This window comes from Excalfactoria chinensis, chromosome 4 (assembly GCF_039878825.1).
Source record: "Excalfactoria chinensis isolate bCotChi1 chromosome 4, bCotChi1.hap2, whole genome shotgun sequence".
Classification (NCBI taxonomy): domain Eukaryota; kingdom Metazoa; phylum Chordata; class Aves; order Galliformes; family Phasianidae; genus Excalfactoria; species Excalfactoria chinensis.
The window spans coordinates 59212455-59239684 of NC_092828.1; the positions used below are offsets into that span (position 1 = coordinate 59212455).

The 27230-nt window shown below is 42.6% G+C and overlaps 2 protein-coding genes across 2 annotated transcripts in view; both read right to left on the reverse strand.

Moving 5' to 3' along the window:
* Nucleotides 1-1763: 1763 nt before the first annotated feature.
* On the reverse strand, nucleotides 1764-8766 carry RAB33B (RAB33B, member RAS oncogene family). The gene is made up of 2 exons (XM_072336206.1): nucleotides 8419-8766; nucleotides 1764-4897 (listed from the first exon to the last, which is right to left on the reverse strand). The coding sequence occupies exons 1-2, from the start codon at nucleotides 8659-8661 to the stop codon at nucleotides 4454-4456; spliced, it is 687 nt and encodes a 228-aa protein (XP_072192307.1). The 5' UTR covers nucleotides 8662-8766; the 3' UTR covers nucleotides 1764-4453.
* Nucleotides 8767-18334: 9568 nt separating this feature from the next.
* Nucleotides 18335-27230, reverse strand: part of NAA15 (N-alpha-acetyltransferase 15, NatA auxiliary subunit) — a 33786-nt gene continuing 24890 nt past the window's right edge. Inside the window, exons 14-20 of the mRNA XM_072334961.1 lie at nucleotides 26412-26625; nucleotides 25461-25654; nucleotides 23378-23486; nucleotides 22709-22807; nucleotides 21957-22100; nucleotides 21127-21224; nucleotides 18335-19811 (exon numbers count right to left, since the gene is read on the reverse strand). Of these exons, the coding sequence (XP_072191062.1) occupies nucleotides 19611-19811; nucleotides 21127-21224; nucleotides 21957-22100; nucleotides 22709-22807; nucleotides 23378-23486; nucleotides 25461-25654; nucleotides 26412-26625 (1059 nt within the window). The 3' untranslated portion in view covers nucleotides 18335-19610. The remainder of the gene's footprint in view (nucleotides 19812-21126; nucleotides 21225-21956; nucleotides 22101-22708; nucleotides 22808-23377; nucleotides 23487-25460; nucleotides 25655-26411; nucleotides 26626-27230) is intronic.

Here is a 27230-nt window from a genome sequence, read left to right on the forward strand (position 1 = left end):
TTTTATTGGTGTGAAGATAGATGATGGATGCACAGCTCATTGGATTGGATTCAATCAGGTAGTTATCTTGTTATTTAGGTAATTATACCCGAACTTCATGGAAAGGTAAGGTAGTGAAAGGCCATAATTGGGTGGAACTAATTTTACTTTCCTACTGGAAAAGATGAACATCTCTTGCTTTTCCCTGAACTTGTGAGTACTGTGCTGAGTACTCCACAGCCATGTTTGGCCTCAGGGAGCTGAACGGCAGCCCTATGCTGATCCCCCTGCCAAAAAGCAGTGGGAGCCAAACAGCAGCACAGCACTGAACCCAAAGAGCGGGGGGCACAACAGCAGCTCTGCACCAGCTCCAGGAAGGCAGGATGGAAGCCCAGCAGCATTCTTATCTTTATTCACAAAAAATCATGCATAATACACCCTGCATTTCAGTTTTACTTGTCATCCACTTTTGTATAGGAGCTGACTTCTTTTTTGGTGTCTCCCAGTACTCCGATGTCTTCTTGAGTGAAGGCAGACACACACACACACACATAAAACAGCAAAGCTTTTGTTGATGATTGAAGAATGATACCAGAGACAATAAGTCTCATTACTGTGGGGCATGCACTGCAATGTACTGCAATGTGTGATAAGGTAAATGAGGTGGAAGCAATCCTATTTTTTGTTAATGTTGCAGTGATCTTTCAGAAAGAACACAACTCCCCCAGCAAAACAACTGAGTAAAATATTATACGAAGAATACGCTGCAGAACAGTTTTAGGACAGGAAGAGCAGAAGAATAACTTATTTAATTGAAACTGTGTGGGGAACATAAGTAGGCAGAATGTAGCTATTCAGGCTGGAAGTTGGTCATTCAAATACTGAAGCCTTCTTGGTCATTCAAATACTGAAGCCTTCAAAGAGATGGTACAAACTATTCACAGCTTCAAATCTACTAAGGATAAACAAAAGAAAATACATTTAGCAGCTTATGTTAATGTATGGAAGGTACATTTTTATCCTCTTTTTAATTTTTTTCCCCTTTTCTCTCTTCCCTTTTCCCTCCTCTTTTTTCCTTTCTGCTGCTCTCTCATGCCCTTCTCTGGGCTGTGGCAATACCTTCCTTGTGCTATGAGGAGCAGCCTCCAGCACACATCAGCCTCTTTGATTCCAACGTTGGAGCCGGGTGGCTGTGCAGAGCTCAGTGAATCCAAGTGGGCAGTGGAAGCCAGCACCAATTCTTTCCCTATCAATGTTGCTTTACAGGCCTCGCTGATGACTCAATTCAGCTGTGTGAATGCCTTCATTTGGACTTGCAGAGTGAACAGCCAAAAAATAATAATAAAAAAAAAGGAAGAAAAAATAAATCGTTTTCTCAATCCCCCCTTCAAGCTCCAAACAGTGTTTTTCTTGTGAGTGTATTCCAATGAAAAGAGACTCCAGTACTTGCTTTTCCAAACAGTCAGCGAGTCTGTCTTTGGAGCCCCAGCCACGTGTGAGGATAAAGGCTTTTCTTTCTGCATGTGAGGTTGGACTGTGAGCATGATGCAGATGCCTTAAGGACACAGATGTACATTCAAGGGCAAGTAGCTGCTGGTTTGAAGTCACTGGCTCCTGTTCTCCTAGAACCTCACATACAACCTGAACATACTGTGAACCATCAGGTGGCTCATTTAGCTGCCTCAAAGTGACTTTGAGAAACTATAAAGCGCTGACAGCAGTTCAAGTACTATGGCATGCTTCCAATGCACTGTCAGCCACACATAGAAAGAACTACAGACTCATTTTCCTCCCTTCTTTATCATAGTTTATTACAGGTTTTACTAAGAGAAACGTTATCACTGTTCTTAGAACAATTACTGAAAACAAGTGATAATATCCTGTGGCAAAGCCAGTTGTTAGGTTTCTGGCTTTGTGTCTTACCCTTCCCCAGCACATACAAAATAATCTGACGTTGTTACAGTTCGGGAAGGTGAAAATACACATACAAAGTGTTCGGTGCTTATGAGATCAGTTCTGTGGGTAGAACGCTACTACTGGAAGCCAGGAAGCACACCGAACCCCACAGTAACGGTCACGTTATCTTCATGGCAGAACCACTGAGACATGCTGTGTGCTCAAAACAAGATTACATACAAAAAGCATTGCTTGTTTCCACACCACCTGAATGACGTGAAGGCCCTTATATACAGGTTGCGAATACCTCAAAGCTTAACAGATCTGCAACTTTCCAATATCAACGTTAGCTACAGTATCTACATAGTTTCCTTACCTCAGACCCTAACCTGACTTCGGAACGCTTCATTCCATGCAATTTGCTTTGATCAAATTAATTAAAACAAAAAAAGACAACAGCAAAACATTTGCTGACATACTTACTATGACACAGCTCGTTAAGATGGATCCTTTTGAGATGGTCCTTTCCAGGACGTATGTAAAAAATAAACTGTTTACCTATAATACTACACATATAACTTTCAGATCAATCCTTTTCCAAAACAAAAACAAAACAACAAAACATTAAGGATCAAAAAGCTGATTGCCTCTGAAAGGACTGTAAACCCAGTCACATAAGGTTCAGAGCAAACACTAAAGTTCCCTTTAACACATGATGCATTAACAACGTTACCGTCAGAGCTGTAGCAGCTTCGTTTGGACAGGAATCATAGTTTCTGTTTAGGCTCTTTTTAAACACCCTCATCGTATTAGGCCACGTTGAATGCTTTTCTGCGCCTAGAAAAGACAGTTGATGCATTTCTCCTTTTATATCGGTGTCACTTGCAATTCAATGCCATCTTAGTGATTCCATTGTTCACATTATACTGGCTACTTAGTTTCAGTAATTTCTTTCTAACCATCACTGGGCTGGCAGCTTCTAAACTGGGCTTTATATTTCCAGCCAACGCAACACGTTTCACCTTCATTTTTAATTAAATTCCCTTTAAAAAGTCAGAAAATACTGTCCGACCATGGCATAGGAAGTCATGGACTGAAATCTAAGGATTATGTTTCACTTTATGTAACTATGTGCAACCCAGCACCACCTCTGTTATGGCCTTTGACCATCAAAGAACAGAACAAACGGCTGCAACATGCAGAAGATGGTTCTAGAGAAGCAATTACTAACTTGCATGTGCAATGCCATGGAAGCGCAGCTTACAGCCATGACCAACATCTGTAACACATTATTTGGCACATTTACCTCCTTATTTCAAGAGCTAACTTTTGCCTTTACAGCTATTTAAAGGAAATCCGATATTCCCTATCCTGTAAATGGCTGACAGGGTTTTATCATTATGCAAGCCAATCAACCTTCTGATACAGAAGCTGGTCATTCCTTTGCACAGCAGCCTTCATAAGTGCTAGCACAGAACAACACAGCTCCTTGCAGTACAGCAGCCTCGATGTTCTCAATAAATAAGGCACAACTTTGTACATCATAAGGGGCACCTGAAGTAAGGTTCTGTCCTGGGTGTTTTTGTCCCTAAAGCAAGTCATCACGTTGTCTTGTAAAAAGCTGTCTTGTTCAAGACATGTAAAAAGCATTTATCAGCACGAGCATCCTCTGAAAGCTGCGTCTTTGAAAATCCCAGCACGCTTCTGATAAATGCACTCCTATTTTTATTTTAAGTGTTTTCACTTTTCCTCACTCACTCAACTCAAATACAGCCCATTTAGAAGCCAAACCGGACTGAACATTTAAATCTTAGGAAGGTCAAAGAGGCTGAAGATAGTCCTAGCCCCAGTTCTTGCCCCACATCCCATGCTACAGGACTTCCCATAGGAAGGACTGATTAGTCTTAACATTAATCATAACAAATTAATGAAGTCTTATGTACCAAATAATTGCCTAGAGGTGGGGACGAGTTGGTCAATGCTCCCATCACTGCCACAAAGAAGCAAAGTTTACCACGAAACGGCAGGCCACCAAAGCCAGCAGTTTGCACTTACACCAATGGCTCAAACTTCATCTGATGGTCTTGTCTGCTTTTTAAATCAACAGGCCCTCAGGCCCTTGCTTCTCAGTTTGCTAGCAGGCACCAATCCTCCTTCAGACATCAACAATCTCCCCACCCACAGATCAAGCTACCTGGCTGTCCCAAAACACTTTTCCTCCTACGTTATCCCAGTGCAGGTAGCAGCCAAACACATCAGCAAACTGTCTGACTATTTATAACTTTGCCACGAGTGACAAAAAACAACCTCAGAGAGCCAGAGCTCAAGAAGAATTGCTTTGTTAAATCTTCCTTTGAAAGGTTACTTTCCTGCATATTTATAGTGAAACTTTAGTAATTCAGAAAGTAGAATAACAAAGTGCAAGAAAATGAGATGGGCATATCTACACCAGATAAAAAAACAACAACAACAACAACACAGTAAAGTGCCAAAGGGATTTGCTATAATCGCTACCAAACCCTCGATCTTTGCCAAGATCATAATTTCAGACAAGGTGGCAGCTAATAAATAGCGAAATTTAACACCAGCAGGTCATAGCAGGTTTCGGTTCAGGCTTTATGTGTATTTGATCACGATCTGGGGGTTGACTTAGCATTAATGGCTTGTGACTTTTAAGCTTGTGAGCCAGTGTCATAAATATGGCCTCCACGTGGTCATTGTCATTGGGGTTTTTGGCAGAGGTTTCAAATAACGGCATGCTGTGGGTGTCGGCAAACTTCTGGGCCAAGTCCGTAGGTACCTGAATAGCATTCCTCAGATCACACTTATTTCCAACAAGAATCCGTGGTATATCGTTGGCAAGGAGGTGCTGTTTGCATTCCTCTATCCACGACGGCAGACTATGAAAACTGGCAATGTTTGTCATATCATACACAAACACGACAGCGTGTACATTCCTGTAGTAGTGCTGCACCATACTCTTTCTGAAGCGCTCCTGGCCTGCTGTATCCCATAGCTGGATCTGAAAAGAGAAGGGTAAAAAGAGAGAAAAACGTTTTACTACTCGCATTGCAAAGTAACATGTGTTACCCACAGCTAGGAAAGCACGGCGACCACAGAAAGTCACTCTTTGGAATCAATCACACTGCAAAGTTTGTGCCAAAGAAAACTACGGCTTTTATGGAGTTTCATAAATTGCTGCTTCCACGACTGTCTGCTCACAACTGAAGCTACAAAGAAATCAAGAGGCGGCTTCATCACAAGTTCCTGATGGATAACCAAAAGTGGCATAAGATTTCCACACTAATAAATACTAAAGCCTTGGCACTAAAGCTTTTCTTACAAAAAAAACTATTCTCAGTTGACAGGATTTTTTACTGCCGAGTATGATGTCATCTTCCCTGAAGTGCCATTCTAAGCATTAAGGTAACAGCCTACTGTGGTGGAGTCCCTAGAAGGAACAACACCCATCATGCATGAACAACAACAGCAAAATAAACTGGACAAAGAAACAGCTCAGCCTCTGTGCTCTAGTCCAGTTATTTGCAGCTTCTGATCCTCATGCTTACAAAGATGCAAACAGTGCTTCTAAAGGAGTCACTGAGATCACAAAGAAAGCCAAAGCGAGGCATCCCAGCCTCTTACTGAAGGCAACAGTAGCTGCAGTTCACCTCTCTGTGTAGTAAATATCTGTCTTTTGCCAACTGTATTCTGTTCTACATCCCATTTACTTCATCTCTGTCACCTGCAAAGACAGCCCACACAAATAGATTAAAGAGAGTCACTTAAGTTTAAGCAAGATACTCTCACCTACCCAGCTGAGAGAGAATTCTGGTTCTGTGCCCTTACAGAATGCTGTATAAGTTTTTTTTATGGAAAAAAACAAACAACATTCATTTGAAATAAAACAAATTCAAGAGTAAAAAGAAAAAACCAGCATAGAGGGAAGCCGGGCTTATGGTCAGACAACATGATGCTCAAGGATCACTATATCTAATCTTCCCAATTGTTTGATCAAATCTAACACAGAAAGGCAGCTGGTTTCCACAGGCAGCTGCAGGAGCTGAGGTTACACTTCTCTCTCCACCTCATCCAGATAGCAGAAGTCGGTCACACTTCAGGAAAGCACAGATCCACCCACAGCTTTATTGCCTGCCTTGGGTACAGGAGAGGAAATGCATTAAAGTTTTATGTATCTTTCAAATTCAACTTTTTACTCTCCAACTCAAAACACACCATCTCAAATGATACGTTTTCCCAGCGGTGAAACTTTAACACTTCAGAAGTTCCTTGTTTCATCTTACCAGAAGAACTTGAACGGACTATTCCATTTCTGACCCCCCTGCCAAATTATCTGCTGTACCGAAAAACACAGAGAACGATCTATTTCAGAGATGCACCTCAATGAATTAACATTAAGTTTCTTCTTTCATTATCATTTAAGTATCATCCTTCATTAGGGAAGGAAAGACGCTTTTTATAGTAGCTCTTTAAGACGTGGCATTTGAAAATCTGGCTTTAACAGAATGATTCCAACTAACAAAAACTGGAGACGGAATCATCCTGTCGTGCTCCCTTGGAAAACAGGCAGCACTTCAATATGTCAAAGCAGCTATCACCTCCTGCCTTCTGACTCCTCTTTGTGGATCCAAGAAGGGTTGTTTTGTGAGCAAGGACTCCACAGCATCTCTCTCTCCCTTAATAGAAACATCACACTATAAAGCACGCCTTCTTTCACAAGCTGGGAAAAAAAAAGGAGGAAAAAAACCCAACCCCAAACACCTGTCAATGGCTCAGAGGGGTAGAACATGATTTTTGGACTCTTGTATTTGAATTTGATTTGCATCCTTTGCTCTTCTTATGTAGGTCACTAAAGAGTGATGTCACTGTTCTCATCGATTTTCAGTGCTGAAGTCAATTTAGGAAGAGAGAAATGTAGGACGCAACGTTTGTTGAACAACTTAATCTGTTCCTTGTATCAGGGCCCCAGTGTTTCATATGCAGCTGCCAGCCTGCTGCATCAGCTACAGAAGAACGCATTCATCTCTTGCCTTGGAATTGTAAAAAACATGCATGGAAGACCCCCAGCGAGATGAACTGTGCTTGTAATACTGCCAGTGACACAGCATTTTTCCAGCTGCAAGGGAAATGCTTCTCTGTTCTGTAGCAGCACGGGAGTGACCATCCAGCAGGCTGGGGGAAGGAAGAGGGAATGAGAAGACACTGACTTACACTCTCCTTCAAAACAAGAGGAAAAATCCTTCTACTCAGCAGGCCCTTCAGGGCACAATGAGAATGACACCAACTGGGTTCACCTCAGCTTCTCTGTTTCCTGGTTCAACAGGCATTGCCAGAGAGATGCTGTGAGCAAGAAAGGTGGGGATGGGAAGAGGGGAGGAGGCAGAAAACAAAAAGTGGGGCTCGATGGCACGTAGCATCCTCCTAATAGCGTCAGTTCTGACCACTATGATAAAGTTTAATCCTTTTCCAGCTGAAACAGTACCTCCGGGAAATGCAGGCATCGGAAAAGCATCTTCCGCAGTTCTCCACCTCCCTCACCCAGAACTGGCATATTCAACAGGCAGTGTTCCTAAGGCAGCAAAGCCAGCCATGGCAGCTCACATCACAAAAGGGCACAATATCCCAAGCCAAGCATCTCGGCACTGCAGATCATCTCGGCACTGCAGATCGGGCTAGTTCTTAGTCACTGCTCTGCATCAGCCAGAGCTGCTGACAGCACCAGGCAATAAGACGGTGCTGACAGGAAGAGCGCTCTTCAGAGGTTCTCTCTTTTGTTATGGACAGTAACGGATCAGAGTGCAGAACGTAGGCTAGGAGCTGAGAAAGCATTAATCAACTGTTTTATAAAGGAAAGGAGGAACAGAGGCGCTCATTCCTATTTCCTTTTTGGTTAGAAAGGCCATGGGGTGAGAAAAGCACATGAGAAGAGGTGCAGGGCTGTGACAGGCCTCCCACACCGTCTTTAACCAGTAAGAAAGTGGTGGAGAACGCCAGCTTGCAGCTGACTGCCAGCCGTCATTACCCGGTGATGGTACAGCCCCGTGACTGCTGCCGGTCCCTCTTACCACACGGCTAGGAAGATCTGCCCGCGGAAACGAACCGTCACAAGCAGAAGTAGGAGGGAGCTTCGCTCCAAAATACATTCCTGCCAGCAACCACACCGCGTTCGGCAGCAACCAGTGGTTCAACCCGCAAACGGCACAGCCGGCCTTTCCGCAACTAGCAGGCCGAGCGGGCGCGGAGTAACGCTCCGTAAGTACGACCCTGCAAGCAGAGCGCAGAATCCTTAACGCTGGGCAGAGCTCTCACCTAGTCCAACCGCCCGCCTACCGCCACCGCGGTACATCTCCACACTCAGCGCCACATCCGCACGCTCCCTGAGCTCCTCCCGGCCCGGTGACCGAACGCGGCCGCAGCGCAGCGGCTCGAGGCTCGGCTTCCCGACGGGACGCGCTCCGCTACTCCCGGCAGCCCGCCCAGCAGCACGATGCCGTGCCGAGGGGCCGCGCGCCGCCCCGCTACCTTGATGCGCTCCCCGTCGATGGTGACGGCGCGCTCGCGGAAGTCCACGCCGATGGTGGCCTCGGTGCGCTGGGGAAAGCGGCCGGCGCAGAAGCGGTACGTGAGGCACGTCTTGCCCACGTTGGAGTCTCCGATGACGATGATTTTGAAGATGCGGGAGCGGGCGGGAGGCAGCCCGCCGCCCGGCACCGTGCCGCTGCCCGTGAAGCTCAGCTCCAGCGAAGACTCCAGATCGGCCGCCATCGCCGCCGCCTCACGGCCGCCCCGCGGGCCCGGGCGGAACGCCTCGGGGACACGGACTGCTACGCGGGCGGCCCGCCCTCCCCTCGCCGCACGTCACGGCGCCGCGCTCCGCCCGCCCGGGCGCGTCTCGCGAGAGCTGCTGGGAGCGGGGCCCGTGCCCGGCCCTGCGGCCGGCTGCACCGCGGGCGGTGGCGCCCCTTGCCCGAAGGCGGTCGGGGCCGGGCTCGGTGCGGCTGCGAGCTGCACGCTGCTGTGAGAGGATGAAACCAAACCGTTCTGTTCTGTGCCGCTGCCCCTCCGAACTGTAGGTGAGGTGGGGAGGGAAGGGCAGCCCGTTTTACACAGACGGATGTGCAGAGCTCAGAGCTTCAACCAGTCCTAAGTCATAGCATCACAAGGTTGGAAAGGACATAGAAGATCATCCAGTCCAACCATCCTCGCGTCACTGTTGCTACCACAAGCCAATAAACCATATCTTGTAGCTCCTCAGCCAGACACCTCTTGAACACAGCCAGGGACAGTGACTCCACCACCTCCCTGGGCAGCTGTAAGGTGAAAATAATACAAAGATGATAATAACACAAGAAGGACAGTAATAAATATCCAAAAGTTTATCTATAGGAAAACTCACCAGTAGAGAAGCCTTCAGTATGGCTGGAAAACACTGAGGAAATCTCCACAGAGGAGCAATCTCCAAGAGATGCTGCCTTAGTGGTGGTCAGCCCTTACATGAGGTCTAGAGGAGGTGGAGTCCAGTTCCATCCCTTCTGGGAGCACAGCTACATCACTCTCACCTGTGCTCCCACAGCTGACCCCACACTTGCCTTAATCAGAGGTTCAGGCTGTGATCACCAATTTCCCATACAGCAGCCATTCCAGTGCCTGACCACTCTGAGAGAAAAACTTCCTTATGTCTAATCCAAACCTCCTCTGGTACAACTTGCTCAGGTCCTGTTTGTTTCCCGGGAGAAAAGGCCAAGCCCCTCCTCATCACATCCTCCCTCTGGGAAGTGATAGAGAGCAATGAGGTCTCCCCTGAGCCTCCTCTTCTCCAGGCTAAACAATCCCAGCTCCCTGAGCCGCTCCTCATAAGACTTGTGCTCCAGACCCCCCATCAGTTTTGTTGCCCTTCTCTGAACATGTTCCAGGGCCTCAATATCTTTTTGTAGTGAGGAGCCCAAAACACAATACCTGAGATGTGGCCTCACCAGTGCTGAGTACAGGGGACAATCACCTCCTGCTGGCCTCACTGTTTCTAATGCAGGCCAGGATGGCACTGGTCTTCTTGGCCACCTGGGCACACTGTTGGCTCATGTTCAGCCAAGCATCGGCCAACATCCCCAGGTCCCTTTCCTCTTCGCAGTCATAAAATTTGGTAGAGATGACTTAAATCTCTGCACTGTATAGAAGACAAATGTTCCAGTTTCTCACAACCGAGTCTTCTCAGGGGAATGTACATCCAGTGGCTAAATATTCCCACTGTGATTCAAAATGCAGTGTCTGGACAGACACAGAAGAATAAAGCAGGGAGTAGCCAAGGGCTAAACAACACATCAGATCTAGAAAGTCTCATGGCAGTGTTCTGTGCTCAGCTGAGGCTGAACGATGCCTGTCACACAGAGATCAGTACTCAGATACTAGCTGCCCCTTTCAGCTGAAGGCTAACAAACGTTTCAGGTGCTGTGTGTGCCATACACACTAAAGGTCAGAACTTTTCCCACCCATGCGCCCTTCAGTGCATGCCATTAAACCCAGCTGGCAGTCGCTCTGCTTTAGGACGAGTCGAGTTTCTATCAGTTATAGCCTGAGCAATACAAAAATAGCTTACACCGGGAGCAATTGGTGTGAACAACTGCTTTAAGTTAGCGGCCTGCTGAATCTGGGTGCACAAAGCCACGTGAAAGCAGTAATGTGTTGTTTCAGTATGAAAATGGTGAGACAGTCCCAGTCGGCTGCATCCAAGATCCATCTAGTCTTCTCCCTGTGGGGAGAATACCAGGTCCGGGGGAGATGAACCTGTTTTTACACCCTCACAACTTCTGCTGATTCACAGTGAGGAATTTCACACACACAAATAGAGTCAAAACTGTTCTACTAAAAGTCTGTCTTCATGTGAGAAAAGTGCTGATATACTTCACCTGTAAATTAAGGCTGACCTTACAGCTTGTTCCAAAGCTGATCCTCCAGCTGAAAAGTAGGAAACCCATTTGTGTTTAAAGCACCGCTTAAACTCAATGTGCAGCACAACACACCCTCATAGAGTTTTCTTCTTGAATTATTTGGGAAATGGTACATAAGAGCAGCTTACAAACACACTGAATAGCTTGAGGGATCATTAGATCAATCCATGCAGCTCTTACAGAGATGATCTCCCCATGGCAAAGCCAGGGGTATGCAGAACAAGGTCACGCTTGCTGTTTGCATCCAAAAATAAAAGAAGGAAATATTGTCATATGACAGTTGAGTCCAAACAAGAGCGAAATCAACCGAGGGTGAAACAAGTACTTGATGAAACTGCTTTCCACCTTTCTTTGTAGAGTGTATTCACAGTAGCATTTGAATGGGACTCCAGCGTCTTCTGTAGTAACTTCTCACTGTGAAAGAGAAGCATCTTAGCACAACAAATGCACAGGAGTTATTCTGGAGGAAAAGCAAAGCAAACAAACAAGCAAGCAAAAAAGCAGGTAATCACAGCCCAAACCTCTGATTAATCAGCTGAGGCAAGTATGGGGTCAGCTGTGGGAGCACAGGTGAGAGTGATGTAGCTGTGCTCCCAGAGGGGTTGGAGCTTGACTCCACCTCCTCTAGACCTCACGTAAGGGCTGACCACCACTAAGGCAGCATCTCTTGGAGATTGCTCCCTGGTGGAGATTGCCTCAGTATTTCCTGGCAAAGGCATCCATATAGGTGAGTTTTCCTTATAAATAATCTTTAGAATATCTGTTATCATCTTTGTATCATTCCACCTTACATCAGTAAAGCCTGACAAGTGCCAAAGAAACTCAACTATTTGCAAAGTCTTTAATTGGAGAATGAATGTGTAGTTCCTTGGTGGTCCCTCAGCTGTGAAATGATGGACTGCAAGTCCAGACCTCTATAGTTAGCAGTGGGTTAGAAAATGATGGTTGATACAGTAAGATCTTGGGAATCTCATGGGCTTAAGTCACTTTTGTACAAGCCATTTCAGCACAGCACTGGAAATTTCATCACTTGTGCTCTGTACGTAATGATAAAAACATTGATGAGATCATTACATTTCAGCCAGCACCGACTATTTCTGGATGCTGCTTTCTGTATGTTTGAGGACTGACAAGTCAAGTTGAACTCAATTATAGTAACAGAGTACTTTAAAAATTGCTTCTTGCTATACAAGCATTTGGAAAAGCTTTTGTTTTCCTCTTTCAAAAGGACAAGAATTTTTAATTATGCCTTTCAGATGAGTTCAGTGAGTTAATGTACAAGAGCCTAAGGGATCCACAGCTATAGAGAAGCCTAAGGAAGGGGGATTCTGAAAGCAGTTGTAAGTCTCTGGACTCAGTTGGCATTGCAAGAATAGTTCTGCCTTCCCTCGAAGGTACATTTTAACTTGTCAGTCACATGACAACGTGAATTGTGCTCAACATCTGAAAATGACTTCTACTAGGCTTTAAGTTATGGGACTAATTAGAAGTGCAAGTCTGAGACTGTCTCCTTGTTTATCAGTCTCCGAAATAGGTACTTTAATGATAATCAATTTAAACATATGTTCTAATATTACTGCAGAGATGCTGTACCTCTTGCCTCCAGATGCCACAGTGTCTCTACATTTACTGGAGTTCACCGCAGCCTCCAATAAATCAGTCCTGGGCAGCAAGTAAACCCAGCTGCACTGTGCTCTGCCAACCACTGCTTCACATGTGTGAGATCCAAATTGAAGACCTTGATCCCCACCCACTTTGAGGTGAGAACACGTGCATTTTATTTTCTGCCAGCAGGTTTTGCTTTGATAGTATGGGCTCAGAGGATGATTCTGTTATTTGTATTTTAATTGGAATGTATATGGAAAAAAAGCAGACAATAAAAACAGACAGAGCCCAGGCATCTGATGCGGTTCACATAGGCAGAAGTACTTCTTTCCCCACTGGTTTGTTAAGTTGCTCCTTATGCTACCAAATCCTTAAGCTTCTCACTCATGACAGTTCCCATATGTGTTTATTCCAGTGGTGTCAGTCTGTCTTTTCCCATCTCTCAAAATTCAGCAGCAGCCCATGCCTTGAGATGTGTGACTCACAGCCCCACACGCAGATTGCTTTGCTTCCTCAGTTTTAACAGATCTGAAGCACAAGGGTGATTCTCCACCCCTCCTCCCCCCCCCCTTACAGGGTTTTGTGAAAGGATGAATTTAGGTTGGCATACATTATTCACATGGTAGGTGTGCATTTTGTGTACCCATCAATAGTTTATTAAAGGCAGAACATGACAGGAGCTACAAATGGTGTTCTCACTACCCTGATTTGCCTTCTGTATTTCAATTCAGAGTTTTGGGGAACTGAGAAGAGATGTCAGGGCAGGGGCTGGTCCCTTTGTGTTGGAGCTGTTGCACAAATCAGGTTGCAGACACAGGAGGGGGCTCATAGGACAGCCTGTGCTGCTACTCTACTACGGAGAGAAGCGTAAGGAAGTTTTAATCCAGTTTTGCCAAATAAAAATGTAAGTGAAGGGAGTAACCACCCTCTATTATCAGTGTCCTGAATGACTGAACAGGAGGCTTTATGGTAGAAAGATGCTCACTGGGGAGCAAAAGCAGAAATTAAGAGTACAAACAAGGCTACTCTGCAACAGAGCGAAGACTGCTTCCCAAGCTTTACTGCTTAACAGTCTTCCAGTCATACTTCATACAGATATGAGTGAGATGCAGAATTGTGAACATTATTTGATTCCTCTGAGGGGGGAAAAAAAAAGCTTGAAAGGCATGATATAAACAACCAAAGGCCAACAACTTACCACAGAAATGCCACCTTCATTAACAAATTTATCATCAGTCCCTTTTGCTATCCCCTGAACGATGGGCATTTACATACCCCTCGCATTACCTGCATGGCAGCAAGATACGAGCAATGCAGCAGCTGTGCCCAGTTCTGCAGTACTGCTCACTGCTTGGTCTGCAAACCAAGAAAGCATTTCTCCTTCCCCTGCTCCATGATGGTGCAGACATTGCAGAAGTCATGCAGTCCAACCAGAGCGTCTTTTGCACGCGTTATAAGAACAGTAGAATACTGACATTGTTTTGCCAGCTGCACAATCTGAATCAACCATCTGTTTTTTCCTTCGTCCTTCATCTCTTCAGTGTTTTGGGGGACAGAGTGACAGCAAAGGGGTTTTGCCAGCTACTGTTGCAAGTGACCCTCATGAGGTTCCACAAGCTGCAAGGTAGGAGAAACATCCTTTGTACTTATGGTAGGGCATTACCCACACAAAGCAACTTCTACTGCAGCAAACTCCTGTTTCACACCCAAAGGTGTCAGTAAGGAGATATTCCTGTAATTACTTCAGTATCTACATATCTAAGAAAGAAGCTGCATCTGTTACTCATCACTGCCACCATATTTTGTCTGCTGACTGACGGAGGCTGCAAGAAATTGAAGAGCGCTGCGTCAGGAAAGCTTTGTGGACTTATGGATGGAGAAGAGAAGGCCACTGAACTTTTCCACCCTCCCTTCAACCTACCCCTGAGGAAAACAGCAAATGCTTCCCTCTCAAACCAGTTTCTTTTTCTAAATCCTACAATAAGAGCACTGCTCAAATCTGCACATCGGGTCTGTGTAGCCCAGAAGACTGACCGAGGGACTTTTTCCTTATGTACGTACAAGTAGCTTTTATGGAAAGGCTTAGTGAAACCTCCCTGCTGATACAGTTCTGTCCCATTCTGACTCCCAAGGTAGCCACATCCTTTCCCCTACTCCATTTTAGGAGACGCCCCCAAACTCACAACCCATCAGCACAACAGGGCTGCCAGCATTCCAGCCAGCCAAGAATTAAGGGAACTCTTAATGACTGCTGTCATCCAAGGGGTCACTTACTACAAGGCTGCTGCGTATCTGAGCAGGACGCTGAACCCTACAAGGAAACACTAGCACTCATTTACAAACAGAACTCAGCATTTTTATTCATTGATTGACTTCCTGCCAGTTGTTTTTTTCCTTTAATATTTGCTACCACCAGAGAAGAGCGTAAAAACACGGTACAACATTATTAACCGGTTAGGAAGGCTGGAAGGGAAAGCAGATCCCAATACAATTGCAAGTAACTTGGCAGAGTTGATAATTTAAGACTGTTGAATGGATCAGCAATGAAGCAATAAATATGCTGCCGCACTGAACCAACAAGAGGATTTTCACTAAATGTGTGGTTTATTGCATTACATTTTATAACTGAACGTATCCATCATCATACATTTGTTCACCAACAAGGCAAATGACACTTTTTCATACGTTATGTACTAAATGGCTAAAATTATGCAGTAGCTGAACCAGGCTAGAACTAGTAGAGGTAGATATTGAATGGGCAGTGCCAGGCAGAAATATTTTGTCGAAGTACTTTTTGCCTTTCGTTATGAACAATTAGCAGATGTAACATTTTCAATTAAAACACCAAAACATCTTAGGAAAGCTATTCTAAGATGCTTTGAATTTTCTAGTGATATTCATCTTGAAATACTCGCTGTTATGGTCCCATGTAAACTGGACAACCTTTAACCTCTGGGTTTTCTGCCACAATTTACCTGGAGACCAACATACAAAGCTAGAATCTTTGTGAACATGCTACTCTTTGCTTGTACCACTCTAGAAGTAATATACACACACAGCTTCCAGGACACAGGAGACTGCATTTATATTATTTACAGTTTCAGTAATCATTCTAGCAATGAAAAAAAAACAAACCAAACAACCTACTTTGATGCTTAATCTAAAACAGAATTTCTATTACGCTGCCTCCTCGTAACTCCCTTCAGTCTCCTTTTGCCAAGATGCTCTATCAGTGTCTCTTGGCTATTCTCACCTTTGGCTGCATGCTTCAACAAAGAGTCTCTGCCCCCAAAACAGGCATTGAAACCAGCATGTGCAGCTTAGATTTCCAGGAAGTATCACAATAACACGATCAAATGTTAATAAAGATGTACGCTCTTTGCTCCTTCAACCATCAAAGAGCAGGTCATAACCAAAACGCTCCTCGAAGCAATGGTCTTTCCCAGCCTCAGCAACCACCCACTCCACCTGGAACAGCATCCACTACTAGCACGCTTACAGGCTGTTCCATTCTGTCTGATTAGACTATGTTTGCATTGCATCTTCCACAGCAGCCCAAAGCAGCAGGTCAGGCTGAACTCTGCTGCCAGACAGCACAACTTTTACTTCCATACGGTAGGAGCTATTTTACATTATCCATCAGGTACAAACCACATTTTTAGAACAAACTTCCTTGAGAGGGAAGATGGGGGAAAGATTTCAAAGCTAGCTAGCTGCCGGTACAGAACACTTAAAAACATTTAAAGCAATTACGGAAAAGGGGAAGAAGTATTTTTTTCAGTTGGGTATATTAAGCTGGATTATCTTATCAAACGTTTTAGCATTAGTGGCAAATGTCTGAAGTGCAACTGTGGCATATGGGGTGCTAGTGCTACGTGAACAAATGGCACCGCTGCTCAAGCCCTCCAAGGCATAACCTAAGACCAAGTCCTTACATGTGTTATGCTGGAACTTTCTCATGTGATACCGAGATTGAATGTCCTCTCCCTACAGTCATGTTAGCATGAAGACCTCATCCAAAAAGTGTAACCTTAGGAGACAGAGGCTTTTAAGGCATTCTAAATGCAAAGTACAGTTTGTTACCGAGTAGTTTGTTCTGACAATATTGTATCTGTTTGTACACACATACCATCCACTGTGCCTGAACGCTCTGCTCTCCCTATTATCCAACCACCTCTTTAATTACTCAAATTTTAAGTCCACTTCTCATTGTGACGTTGCTTTATGCAATGAGCATTAACACAATCCACAATCCCCCTTCTCTTCCCACCCTCCCCCCCCCAAAAAAAAAAGAACCAACCACCACCCAACCCCAACAACAAACCCAACAACCACCAAAAACCAATATCCATGGCATATGTCATCACCCACAGCTCCACGTATGGTGAAAGAACATTCCTCTAGTGGAAACCATCAAGTGCTGAACCAAATTTTGTTACTCTAATAAACTGTTCTAGATCGCTCTGACTGCAACTGCAGTTGCTCACCTGCCTTTGCAGCCGAACACCAGTGACTGCCATTTGTTTCAGTATGCCAAGGGGAGTTTTCACTGTAGCATGAATCAAAAGATTCAATGAGTTGGGTTTTAACTTTGTTTTCAACTTCTATAAACTTCCTTGGGAGTCAACCATGCACCTGAGATGTGTGGAGGTGAAGTAATCAGAATTCCTATGCCAATTAAAATCACTTTCTACTCCAAGGAAATTCTCATCTTCCTTGCCTGGGACAGCAGCCTTCTGGAAGGAGATGAGGAATCCCTCTGATCTGAAAGCACCCCTCCTGAAGCACAGTGGATGCCTTTGGAAGTCTTTGGAGGGGAAGGGGGGGGCAAAATCATAAGAGATATGTAGATGGAGGTTTCTGGAAGGCCCACAGAAATATCCTTTCCCACTTGCATTGTGAAATAGAACAATCTCGCTTTTAGTTCATCTCAATGCAAAAATGGGCAGAGAACAAGTAAAGGAAATAACCCCATTTATAGGCAGCATCCAAAACACAATTAAAAAAAAAGAAAATTGCTCAATGCAATTCAGGAACTGTTTAAAAAAGTGAGCATTCATTTGCCTCCAGCTAAGCATCGGAAGCCAAGAAAACGGCAGCAATACTCAAAGAGGCAAGGCCAAAAGCTCATAGCTTGTGTAGGCAAGATTGAGCCATCTTCAGTGGTTGCAGAAGACATGCAGTCTGAGTATCTCAGGCCACAGAAAAGACTGAGATCTAGACATTAAAGAGCAATTAAAGGCTCTATAGGCATTCTAGTCCTTTAAAGCCCAGCAGATTAAATATACAAATACAGCAATACAACATATATTTCCAATGCGAACTACACCACAAACATACAAGAGGATCATCTAACCATGAAAAGAAAGAGTTGCTGAACGCACAAGAAAAAACTGACAGAACTACAAACCTCAGTAAATCCTCCCAGATTTCTGAACTGTACGCATCAATCACTGACATCTATTACGTGGAAGAGGAAGGCTGTGTATCCACATGACAGATACTCTCTAACTGAACTCCTGCAGCAAAGAAGGCACTCACTTTATAAGCTGTGGTTTATTTCCTGCTTCGTTTTAAGGTAAACCTATTAAAAAAAACAACATTTGAGGACGTATCTATATTACTAACACAACAGACTTGCTGAACGTAGCTTGACTAAGAAAATAAAATTCAACATAATCCTGGTGGAACTTAAAGCCAACCAGTAAAGCATTCTGTGTTACAGGACTAGCCAGACATTCAGTATTCAAATAGTTCGTTTGCACTTTATACTCAACATCCACCCATCAGCAGTGACATTATTAGCATAACCGGACAGCATAGTAAGCCAACCCTGAGCTGCACTCCTGTGAACCCATTCATTTTCAAAGTACAACAGAGATTGGTTTAAATATTCACACATTTGTTTTTCAAAACGTTTTATTGCATCATATTTGGTACCTTATGTTTGACAAAGGAAATTACATCTGTAACTGCAGGAATAAGAAGCTGGTCTGTTATTGAAAAAAAATCTTGGGCCCCTTAAAAGTTACAAAGTCTTGGGCTTGCCTGAAACAACTGAGCAAGAAATATATTCTTAGAAATGTAGGGCTTCAAGTATTACAAACCTGTGACACTGTGGAAAAGTTCCAGAGGTATCTAAACTGCAGCACTTTATTTTTTTTCTGCATAACGTGAACAAGGCCTGCTGAGGTTTTAAACTATTAGTCTCTTGATCAGTCAAATGGTAGTCAGGAGTTCTCCTCTTTGCAACTTCAAGCCATAGTATGTTCTCATTTTGGTTTCACTCTATGTGAAAAACACATGCTATCTTTCCTAATTAGTTGGTGCCACATCACAGTGCATAATTTTATTTGGTTCTTGCATTACAGTTTTACAAAGTTTGGCCAACCTTTTCAGACAGGTTCATCCCAAAACCAGCAACGCTATTTATTCTCCTCACCCCGCCTCAGAGATACGTTTCAGCTGGTTCCTTCGGTTAAAAACTGTGGTGCAAGAACACCAAACTGATCGTGTACAGTGAATTTCAGAGACGCAACAAGCTTGTTGAACACACTATGTTTCTTAATTCTGCTTGGTATCCGTATGTCCCAGCATCCACAACATAACGTGTATGTTGCAGGTTTCTCTGTATGTTCTGATTTCACATTGCATACTTCCTATGGACTGAACCATCCCCGTATCAAAATCAGTCAGATGCTAAAGCCCCAACAACTCTTTGTGCTCAGTGAAAGAATCCAGTGCTAAAACAGCATTTTTTGCTGTCTGAGATAACAGTAATCTCACAAGACAAATTTAAAGTAATATTTCTGCCACACACCTGCTCTGAAGGCTCCGCCCCTCCAGATTTTATATAAATTAGTTTAAAAACATGGGTAGGTAGGTAAGGACAAGGGTTTTTTTTTTTCTTTTTTTTCTTCAATTTTAGCAGCTTTTAATTTTTAAGAAACCAAACAACCACTATCCAGTAATACGTTAGATATTTTATATATATACTTTGTCAGCAGGATAAAAAAAAAAAAAGAAAAGTAAAACTACTTGAAGGCAACAGTATTTTTTTTCCCTTCCATTCTCTGTGTAAGTTAGAACAATTCAGCAGGTGCGTGACAAAAATATTATACACCAGATATGGTCCAATGTCATTTTTTTTTCCAATACAGTTGTTCATATTTCATTGGCCAGTTCTTCGGGTTCTGCAGAACTATCTCCATTAACTGTGATCTTCATATCCTCTTCATAACCAGGGGGCATGAAAGCCAAAGCATAAGGGAAAAGCTTATGACAATTTGCTCTGTAAGTTTCAGATGCTTCTTTACAGTCTCCAAGGCTACCGTCACATAAAGCTTCTAATACCTCCATACAAGTCTAATTAAAGAGAAAAATAAAGACACGTTACCGACTCTTTAACGTTCATCTGAGCACTCACAAAACTCAAATCCCAAGTACTGTTTTCAGGCTTCTACCACCACCAAGTGACTTATTTTCTAGCTAGCGGCAGCATGATGCAGCACTGTAGCTTCATTTGAAATTACATGCTTTAAAGGGATTTAAACAGCAGCTGGGAATCTCAGCTGAAGATAAATATCCTCATTTGTCACCTATAACTGATTTTCCTGAAACTATGGTTTCTCGCTTCTCGGCAACCAGGTTTATTTGCAAGTAAGCGCATCTTGATTGAAGTCCCCTCCAAGATCTTGATTCACTAAGCATTTAAGCAGTACATGACCTGGATTTAAATCTTTATATTCTAGACCCATTTTTGTTTCTGAAAACATACCATATTGTCCTAATATTTATGTTGGTGAATGCACCCTCAGATAGCAATTGGAAGGACCGTGGAAGACAGAACATAAAAAAGCCATTAACCGAATAAACATAATTCTATGTAATCACATTCCCAATAGAGCAAATTTTTTTCCCCCCCACATTTAAGGGTACCTGACTTACTGTGCATGCTTGCAACTACTGAACGGAACCGATCTGGGTTTTTCACTTCCTTCTCATTTATTTGCACTTCTGTACCCATTTAATTTAGAAGAGGAAAAAGGAGGTTTCCTGTTTTGGGTTTTTTCTTTTCCTAATTGATTATCGAGCATGAAAAACTGAGCTTCAAGACAGCTCATCAGCATTCAGTATCCTTCCACCTTACACAGCTATTTTCCTACTCCTCTGTTATTTACTGCAGCTTTTATTTGTTCTGTGTTGAGGGTAACTGCTTTGTGCCTTGCTATGGTGTTAGGAAGTTCTCTTCAACAAGCTCTTTGCTCCCTTGCATTAGCTCTGTGCCACTTGAGAATATACAGTAGATTAAATATATCCCATTTAGCATCTGCAGCCTGCCCTGAGACAGTTGGTACCCACTGAAAATCAAATGTCACTTCTTTGCTTATGAGAACACATTTCAAGAAACATCTGAACTCCTTCAGGTTCTTATTTTTAAGGGCACTTCCACTGGAGAAATAACATGGTTTCTGGTGCAGTCTGGCTATTTACTACACCACATGAGCAAAAGGGACAAATTTTCAGTTCAGATGACCCTGACAGCCCTTCCTCTCACATGACAACCCAACCTCCCTAACATAAAGCACAGTAATCATTTCAGCTTCCTCTTACCTCTATAGCTTGCACAAAGCTTTTGTAGAGAGAGAAGTAATAGTAGTTTACAATTTATATCTGTTACCTGAAGATTTCTGTTAATGAGGGATTCGTCCAGGGTCATTGCCAGCTCCACCGCTCTTTTCTGACTGGAAGGATCTAAATAGTACATCATTTTGGCAGCTACAAGAAGAAACACAAGCTTCATCACTCAACAGAAGACAAAAATGTATTGTAAGTGAACACAAAATAGAGATAGTGTGACTCATAGGCAGTATTACCATAGATCTACAGTAGCACTTCAAAATAAAACAACTTGAAGCATTACAGTGTGATACCTGCGCAGTCAGGAGGGCAGCTGTTATTAAGAGCTAGACAAAGCATGAAAACAACTAGGTCACTTCTATCCTGCAGGATAGGAGCATTTGGCAGCATACTGTATGGGCAACAAAGATAACAGATCAGATCTGCTGCAACAGACCCCAGTTCCCTCTAGCAGCAGCATTCCTATTCCCTGTGCATGGAAACTGGGGCACAGAAGAGATGAGTGCGTTAAGACCTTGTTATAATACGGTGACAGAACACAACCGAAAAGAAGCTCTGAGTCCCACAGCACAGGTGTGCTTGGGACTTGGATGCCACAGGAGATACAAAGAATGAACTCACTGTTCATTGTGACCAACTCTAGACTGATGGAGCCATGACAGTAATGCTGACCCCATAGGTGGCTTGCATCCTGCTTTCCATGCAGTACAATAATACCCACTATAATACTTGATTGCAGGTACTTAGCACGCTTCTCTCAACAGTGCATGGAAAAAGCAATTTTTACTTGGCTGCTGCAGATACTGAGAGGCCACTGCTAGATCGAAGAAAATACAGAAGCCCAGCAGGAAAAGGAAGAAGGCAAAATACCTGATAACCTATGCGGTAGTGAGTCATAGTTCTTTTTAAGGAAAGCTTCATTGAAGTTCTTTGGATTAGTTGCTCCAAAAAGCCGATTCATTTCTTGGTTTAACACTGTTCTAACTGCATCAGGCAGATCCTTACTTTCAGATACTAATGAAATGGAAAAAAATGTTAACCAGAGGAAATCACAGTAAAATCTACTTTATGTTTTTATTTTTGTCATACTCACATTATCAGTATGATTGAAAAGGACATATCTCAAAGGAAGACATATAAAATAAGGTAAGTAACCAGGACCGCTTGGAAATGCTCAATTAAATGGTTTTTTGATGCTCAAAAAAAAAAAGCTAACGTCATTTACTCCAACACCATTCTCTGCCTTGCTGATTAAAGCCTATTAGGCTCAAAGACTGACGTGATTCTAAACCTTATGCACTGACACAGGCTGCAAGCAGAGAATTCACATCACTCATTCTGCAGTTTCCATTTGCTTCTCTCACTCCTCCATGGGCTCACCTCATCGCTCACAGTTGTAAAGATACTTACTAACACGTTCAAAGACTAACTAAATCCAGCCGCACTTACAATAAACATACCTCATTTAACATATACTCAGTTGCTTAAAAAGCTTCCTAACATTATTAAATATGTTGAATTAATTACGCTAACAGTTTGTAAACTAAGAACCAATGACCATATGTAGGTTAGGCATCATCTGGAAGCACGTACAGATGAAGTCATACCCAACAGATACATACCACTGCTGAAGAGATGAATCATACACTCATGAAGCCAAGGATGACTGGAATCTATAGCAAAAGCTCTCTTCACAGACTGAAGCATCAGAAGGAACTTCTCTGGAAAAGAAAAGAATTGGCAAATGGTGAAAAAATCGTAGCTGAAACACAATACCTTCTGTTGCAGGAAAACTTAACACCTGGAATTAGAATGATCAGAACAAATTAAAGGTGAACATTCCGGGAGAACCATTTTTTTTCCAGTACACATTTATTTAGCCAGTGAATTAGACACATACTAGAAAGTAAATATGAAATTAAGTAGTTCATAAAGCATAATATTTAACTGATAGTGACAGAACTGAAAAACAGAGCACTTCAAAAGACTCATTAGCAAGTGAGCATTACTTCTACATGGTGTGCAGTTCTGCAGACTTGTGTTGCAAACAAGGGAGAATTAGTTCCATAGCCTGGTGTGGCTTACACAAGCAGCAACAAAAACAGATAATCAGCAAGTGTTCCAACTTTGTATTCTTCACAGAATGCTAATGGCTGTGCTGTCTGCACAATGAAATGCTGTGTCTCTGCAGGGCTTGATTCCTCAATTGATCAACACGTGGGTCTTCAAGTCATACATTAGAATGTGAACAAACAAACAGTTTTATTTCACCAGTACTCAGTATTACTGACCTTTTCGAAAATAAATCTCGAAGGCAAAGAGATGTGTTTCTATTTTGTTCTTCACTAAATTCTTCAGGGGGGTTAAAAATTTAATGGCTTCTTCCAAAGGTGCTTCAACCTACAGATTTGAGGAAGGACACATAGTTAAGACAATAAGTAACTCTCCAACAATTCAAGTAGCACTGAAGGGTTACCCTCAAAACATAATGCATGTGAGACTTAGCACCTGTTATAAATTTTTGCTTATTTTACCCCATGTAAGTCCAGAGTTGGCAGACTGTCAACTGATTGCTTTGTGACACTTACAAATCGTATTTTCCTATTAAGATACATCTTTACCTTCTGTCATACATTTGTAGTAGCAACAATTGTGTCTGACCTGCACCGTAATGTACAGAAAGCTACACATGCAAGCCTAAAATGTCAGCACATAAACTGTTTTGTGCACGTTCACGGCAGTCTGTTCAAGTTACCTGCAGGCAAGTTCCAGACGGCTGCCAGGTTGTAGCAACATTCCCAGGCTAAGACATTAACGACAAGTTAGAAGTAACTACATGCTGACAGCAGTCAGTGGGTCTTAGCTCACACAGCCCAGTACGTGGATGGCCTTAACACAAACAAATTCAGAACCTGGACTCTTTACAAACAAACCTCTTGCATTAAAAAATTGAGGATAATTAGAACAAGAAACTTCTGTTGCCCTGAGTATTTAAATTCTAATAAACACCGGTTGTTGTCTGTTTTTAATGCTTTTACAGTGTTGAAGCAATATGCTCCATTAAACCACACAAGGAAATGTTGAAAACAATGACAGACACCTCATGGAGTTCTTCTACAGTTCCCATTAAAAAACTTAATGGTTTACACATGCTGTTGGGAGCTCATGTAAACAAGTTGCAGCTCTACATTTAAAAACTGTTTAGCTTTGGAATGTGAATTGTATATTCTATGCGCTTAACGCCAAAACAACATTATCACTCACCAAGGAAATCTGATTTCAACTGTCTCAGGAAAACTGTTTGCAAGCAACCAGCTATGTCAGAAATGGTATTCCAGCCCTGGCAACCAACTGTATTGGGAGCTCTCTAAATCATGATTCTGATACTAAATATGGAATATAACTTAGGAAGATTTGTCAAAGGAACGCATTATACAGCTGCAACTATTCCCTATAATCTTGAGGACAGCCTAGACTTTCACAACATCCCATAACATCCTCTGCTCCAGAGCATGCCACTGAAAGCACCTCAATCTTAACAAGCACTGCAATTAGCTTCTTCTTGCAACAGTGGGAATACAGTGTGAATAGTTAAGTTTCTAAAGTCACTTGCTTCCTGGGTATAAGGCTCACTTTGCTTTCCAGAATACCCCTCAAAAGCCAATAATATTTGTAACACCTGCAATGAGAAAATACTGGATAGTGAACCCGTCAGTACTTGGATTCCATACTACTGTAGCAGAGCATTTTTGCCACCTGCTTTCCCAGTATGCTCCCCCACTTTTTTTTCCCTCAATTATTTTCCTACACCTTCCATGTACACTATCACAACAATGTTCCAGGTCACCTCCCCTTTTTACCTCCCAGCAGGGGGTGGTATGTCTTAATTCAGATTTCAAAATCCACATCACTCTAGTTGGCTGTTGTTTCTAAATAGCTTCTTTAAACTTTCCTTCCACATTCAAAACAAACACGAGTAAATGCTGTTAAAGCACTCTGTGTCTTTATGTCTCCTTCTCCACAAAGCATCAATGCTTAATAAATTAAAAATTAATACGGGCCATAGAGTCCAAAGGCAATCATGTAACATACAGACATCCACCTGTTCAGCTCGTAAGTAGGGAATAGTCAGCAGGGATAGGGTGCAGACTGCAGGCAGGTTCTATGCCTGCAACTTCAATTGCTACCTTTGAAAACTTGGCACAAAAGCAGTGATTTTATTAATTTTTTTGACAGTTTTCCCATCAAACCGCTGCCCATAAAAAGCAGGTAGTTATAAAATCACCAGGTTATCAGAAAGGCTTTCAAACTGTCTGCAAGCTCACGGCAACTTTTCCACCAATTTGGACTGCTTAATGCAACATCAGTAAGCACCTTGGCCAATTTCTCAGGAATAAGTTCTTCTTTCGGGCCTCCAATTTCTTCATCATCATCATCCTTCTTCTTTTTCTGATTCCTCTGTTGCTTCTCTTTCTCAGCATTCTTCTTCTCCTCTTCCAGCTGTGCTTTCTTCTGTGCTCTTCTCTGCTTATTTCGTAGCTTCTTCAGCTCCTTATCAGACATATTTGCTGTACAGAAGGCAAAAAACAGACAACATTGATGCCTAACATTAACCCGTGCCAACTGTCAGATACAATCAACTTTTAAACCACATCTACTAACTAACAATACTGTACAATAATTTGTAAAAGTTTGTTTACTAGCCTACATTATTATTTCATTACTGATTCATTTGTGAAATTAGGGCAATAGGGATTTGAACAATTAGAGCAAACAGATGGCAAGACCAAGTCATTGCTGAATGACTTCGTTGCCAGGAATAAAAGCGCACACTAAGACAAACTGATTTCTTCCTTAGGCATTACATAACAGAGAAGTTACATTTAAGGTATTAAACAGCGTAAAAAAGTAAGGTGAAATAACCATACTTTGATGCAGATAGCTCCAGCTCTGCTTCTAATGTCCTACAAATACCCTATATTTGTCTTACACTCCAATCCTGCCCTCCTTCCAATTAAAGCATGGAGAACTCAATGTTTTGTCAGCTGATTCATAACAGAAAAGCTTTTACTTAAGAATTACAACTGTTACTACAGAAAACAAAAAGCACAGTTTTTTTTCATACCTAGATAAAAACTTACATGAATTTAGCTTTCAGTAGAATATTTACTTCTATTTCCAGGACAACTTACCATTTGAGTTAAACCCTTCTATTTGGTTACAATAAGAAACTTACAGCTGGCAACTGTAAGAACGTTGGACCTTCTCAAAACATTCACTAACTAGTGAAACTGCATGTGTAATAAAATCTTGAGGGTTGAATACCTGTATCGGCCTCGTGCTCTTTATTTTCATCTGTTAAGGGATTATCATGAAGTTTCAAATATATCTCTATGGCAATCCGTGCTGCTTTGAAGTAGAATGGATGTTGCCGAAGTACATCTTCTAGTTTTAACAAGTCCACATAAGACCTAAGAGTAATCTTCCTCATGCAGTAAGTGTGGAAATCAAACTGGTCATCTGTGATTTCTACAAAATGCTAACACAACATAACATCATTTAGCAAGCATTAATCAGATACTAAACCTGACTCAACCCACTTCCCTCCCCTCCGAAAGGAATAACTTAGTACAAGACCACTGCTGACGCTAACTTTTTGAAGCATGAGTTAAGAAAACAGACAAAAAATGTAATGCTAAAAAAACCCCCAAAAAACAGAAGATATCCTAGGTCAGAACCAAGTCATCTAAGCCACAGCATCTCAGCTGTAAGTACCCTCTGCCAACATACAGTTTAAGAGAAGATCCTGTCTTTATTGTTAATAAATGACACTTCAACTTGTTCCTCAATGAACTCATTTGATTTTCCCACTTTATGCTTCCGACTTCCATCAAATACTGTAGCAATAAATTTCACATCACATGGCACAAGAAAGTACTTTCTTTTGTTCTGCTTCCTCACTGCCACCCAATGCCTTTGAGTGAAAAGTCATTCCCCTCTTCAGCTTCTCAAAGTATTTATGATCTCGTACAGTTGCTACTTGTCAAACTCAGGATGAAATACTAAGCGTGACTGCTTGTCAAACTGATGATTAAATACTAAGCCAATAGTGCTCTCCTCATGTAAAATCTATTTCATAGCTTA

What these genes read in the sequence shown, in the direction of transcription:
- RAB33B (XM_072336206.1), bottom strand. Translation starts at nt 8,661, where the DNA reads ATGGCGGCCGATCTGGAGTCTTCGCTGGAGCTGAGCTTCACGGGCAGC. An exon ending in TCGACGGGGAGCGCATCAAG is followed by an intron (nt 4,898 to 8,418) that starts GTAGCGGGGCGG and finishes TTCTCTTTTCAG; the next exon opens with ATCCAGCTATGGGATACAGC.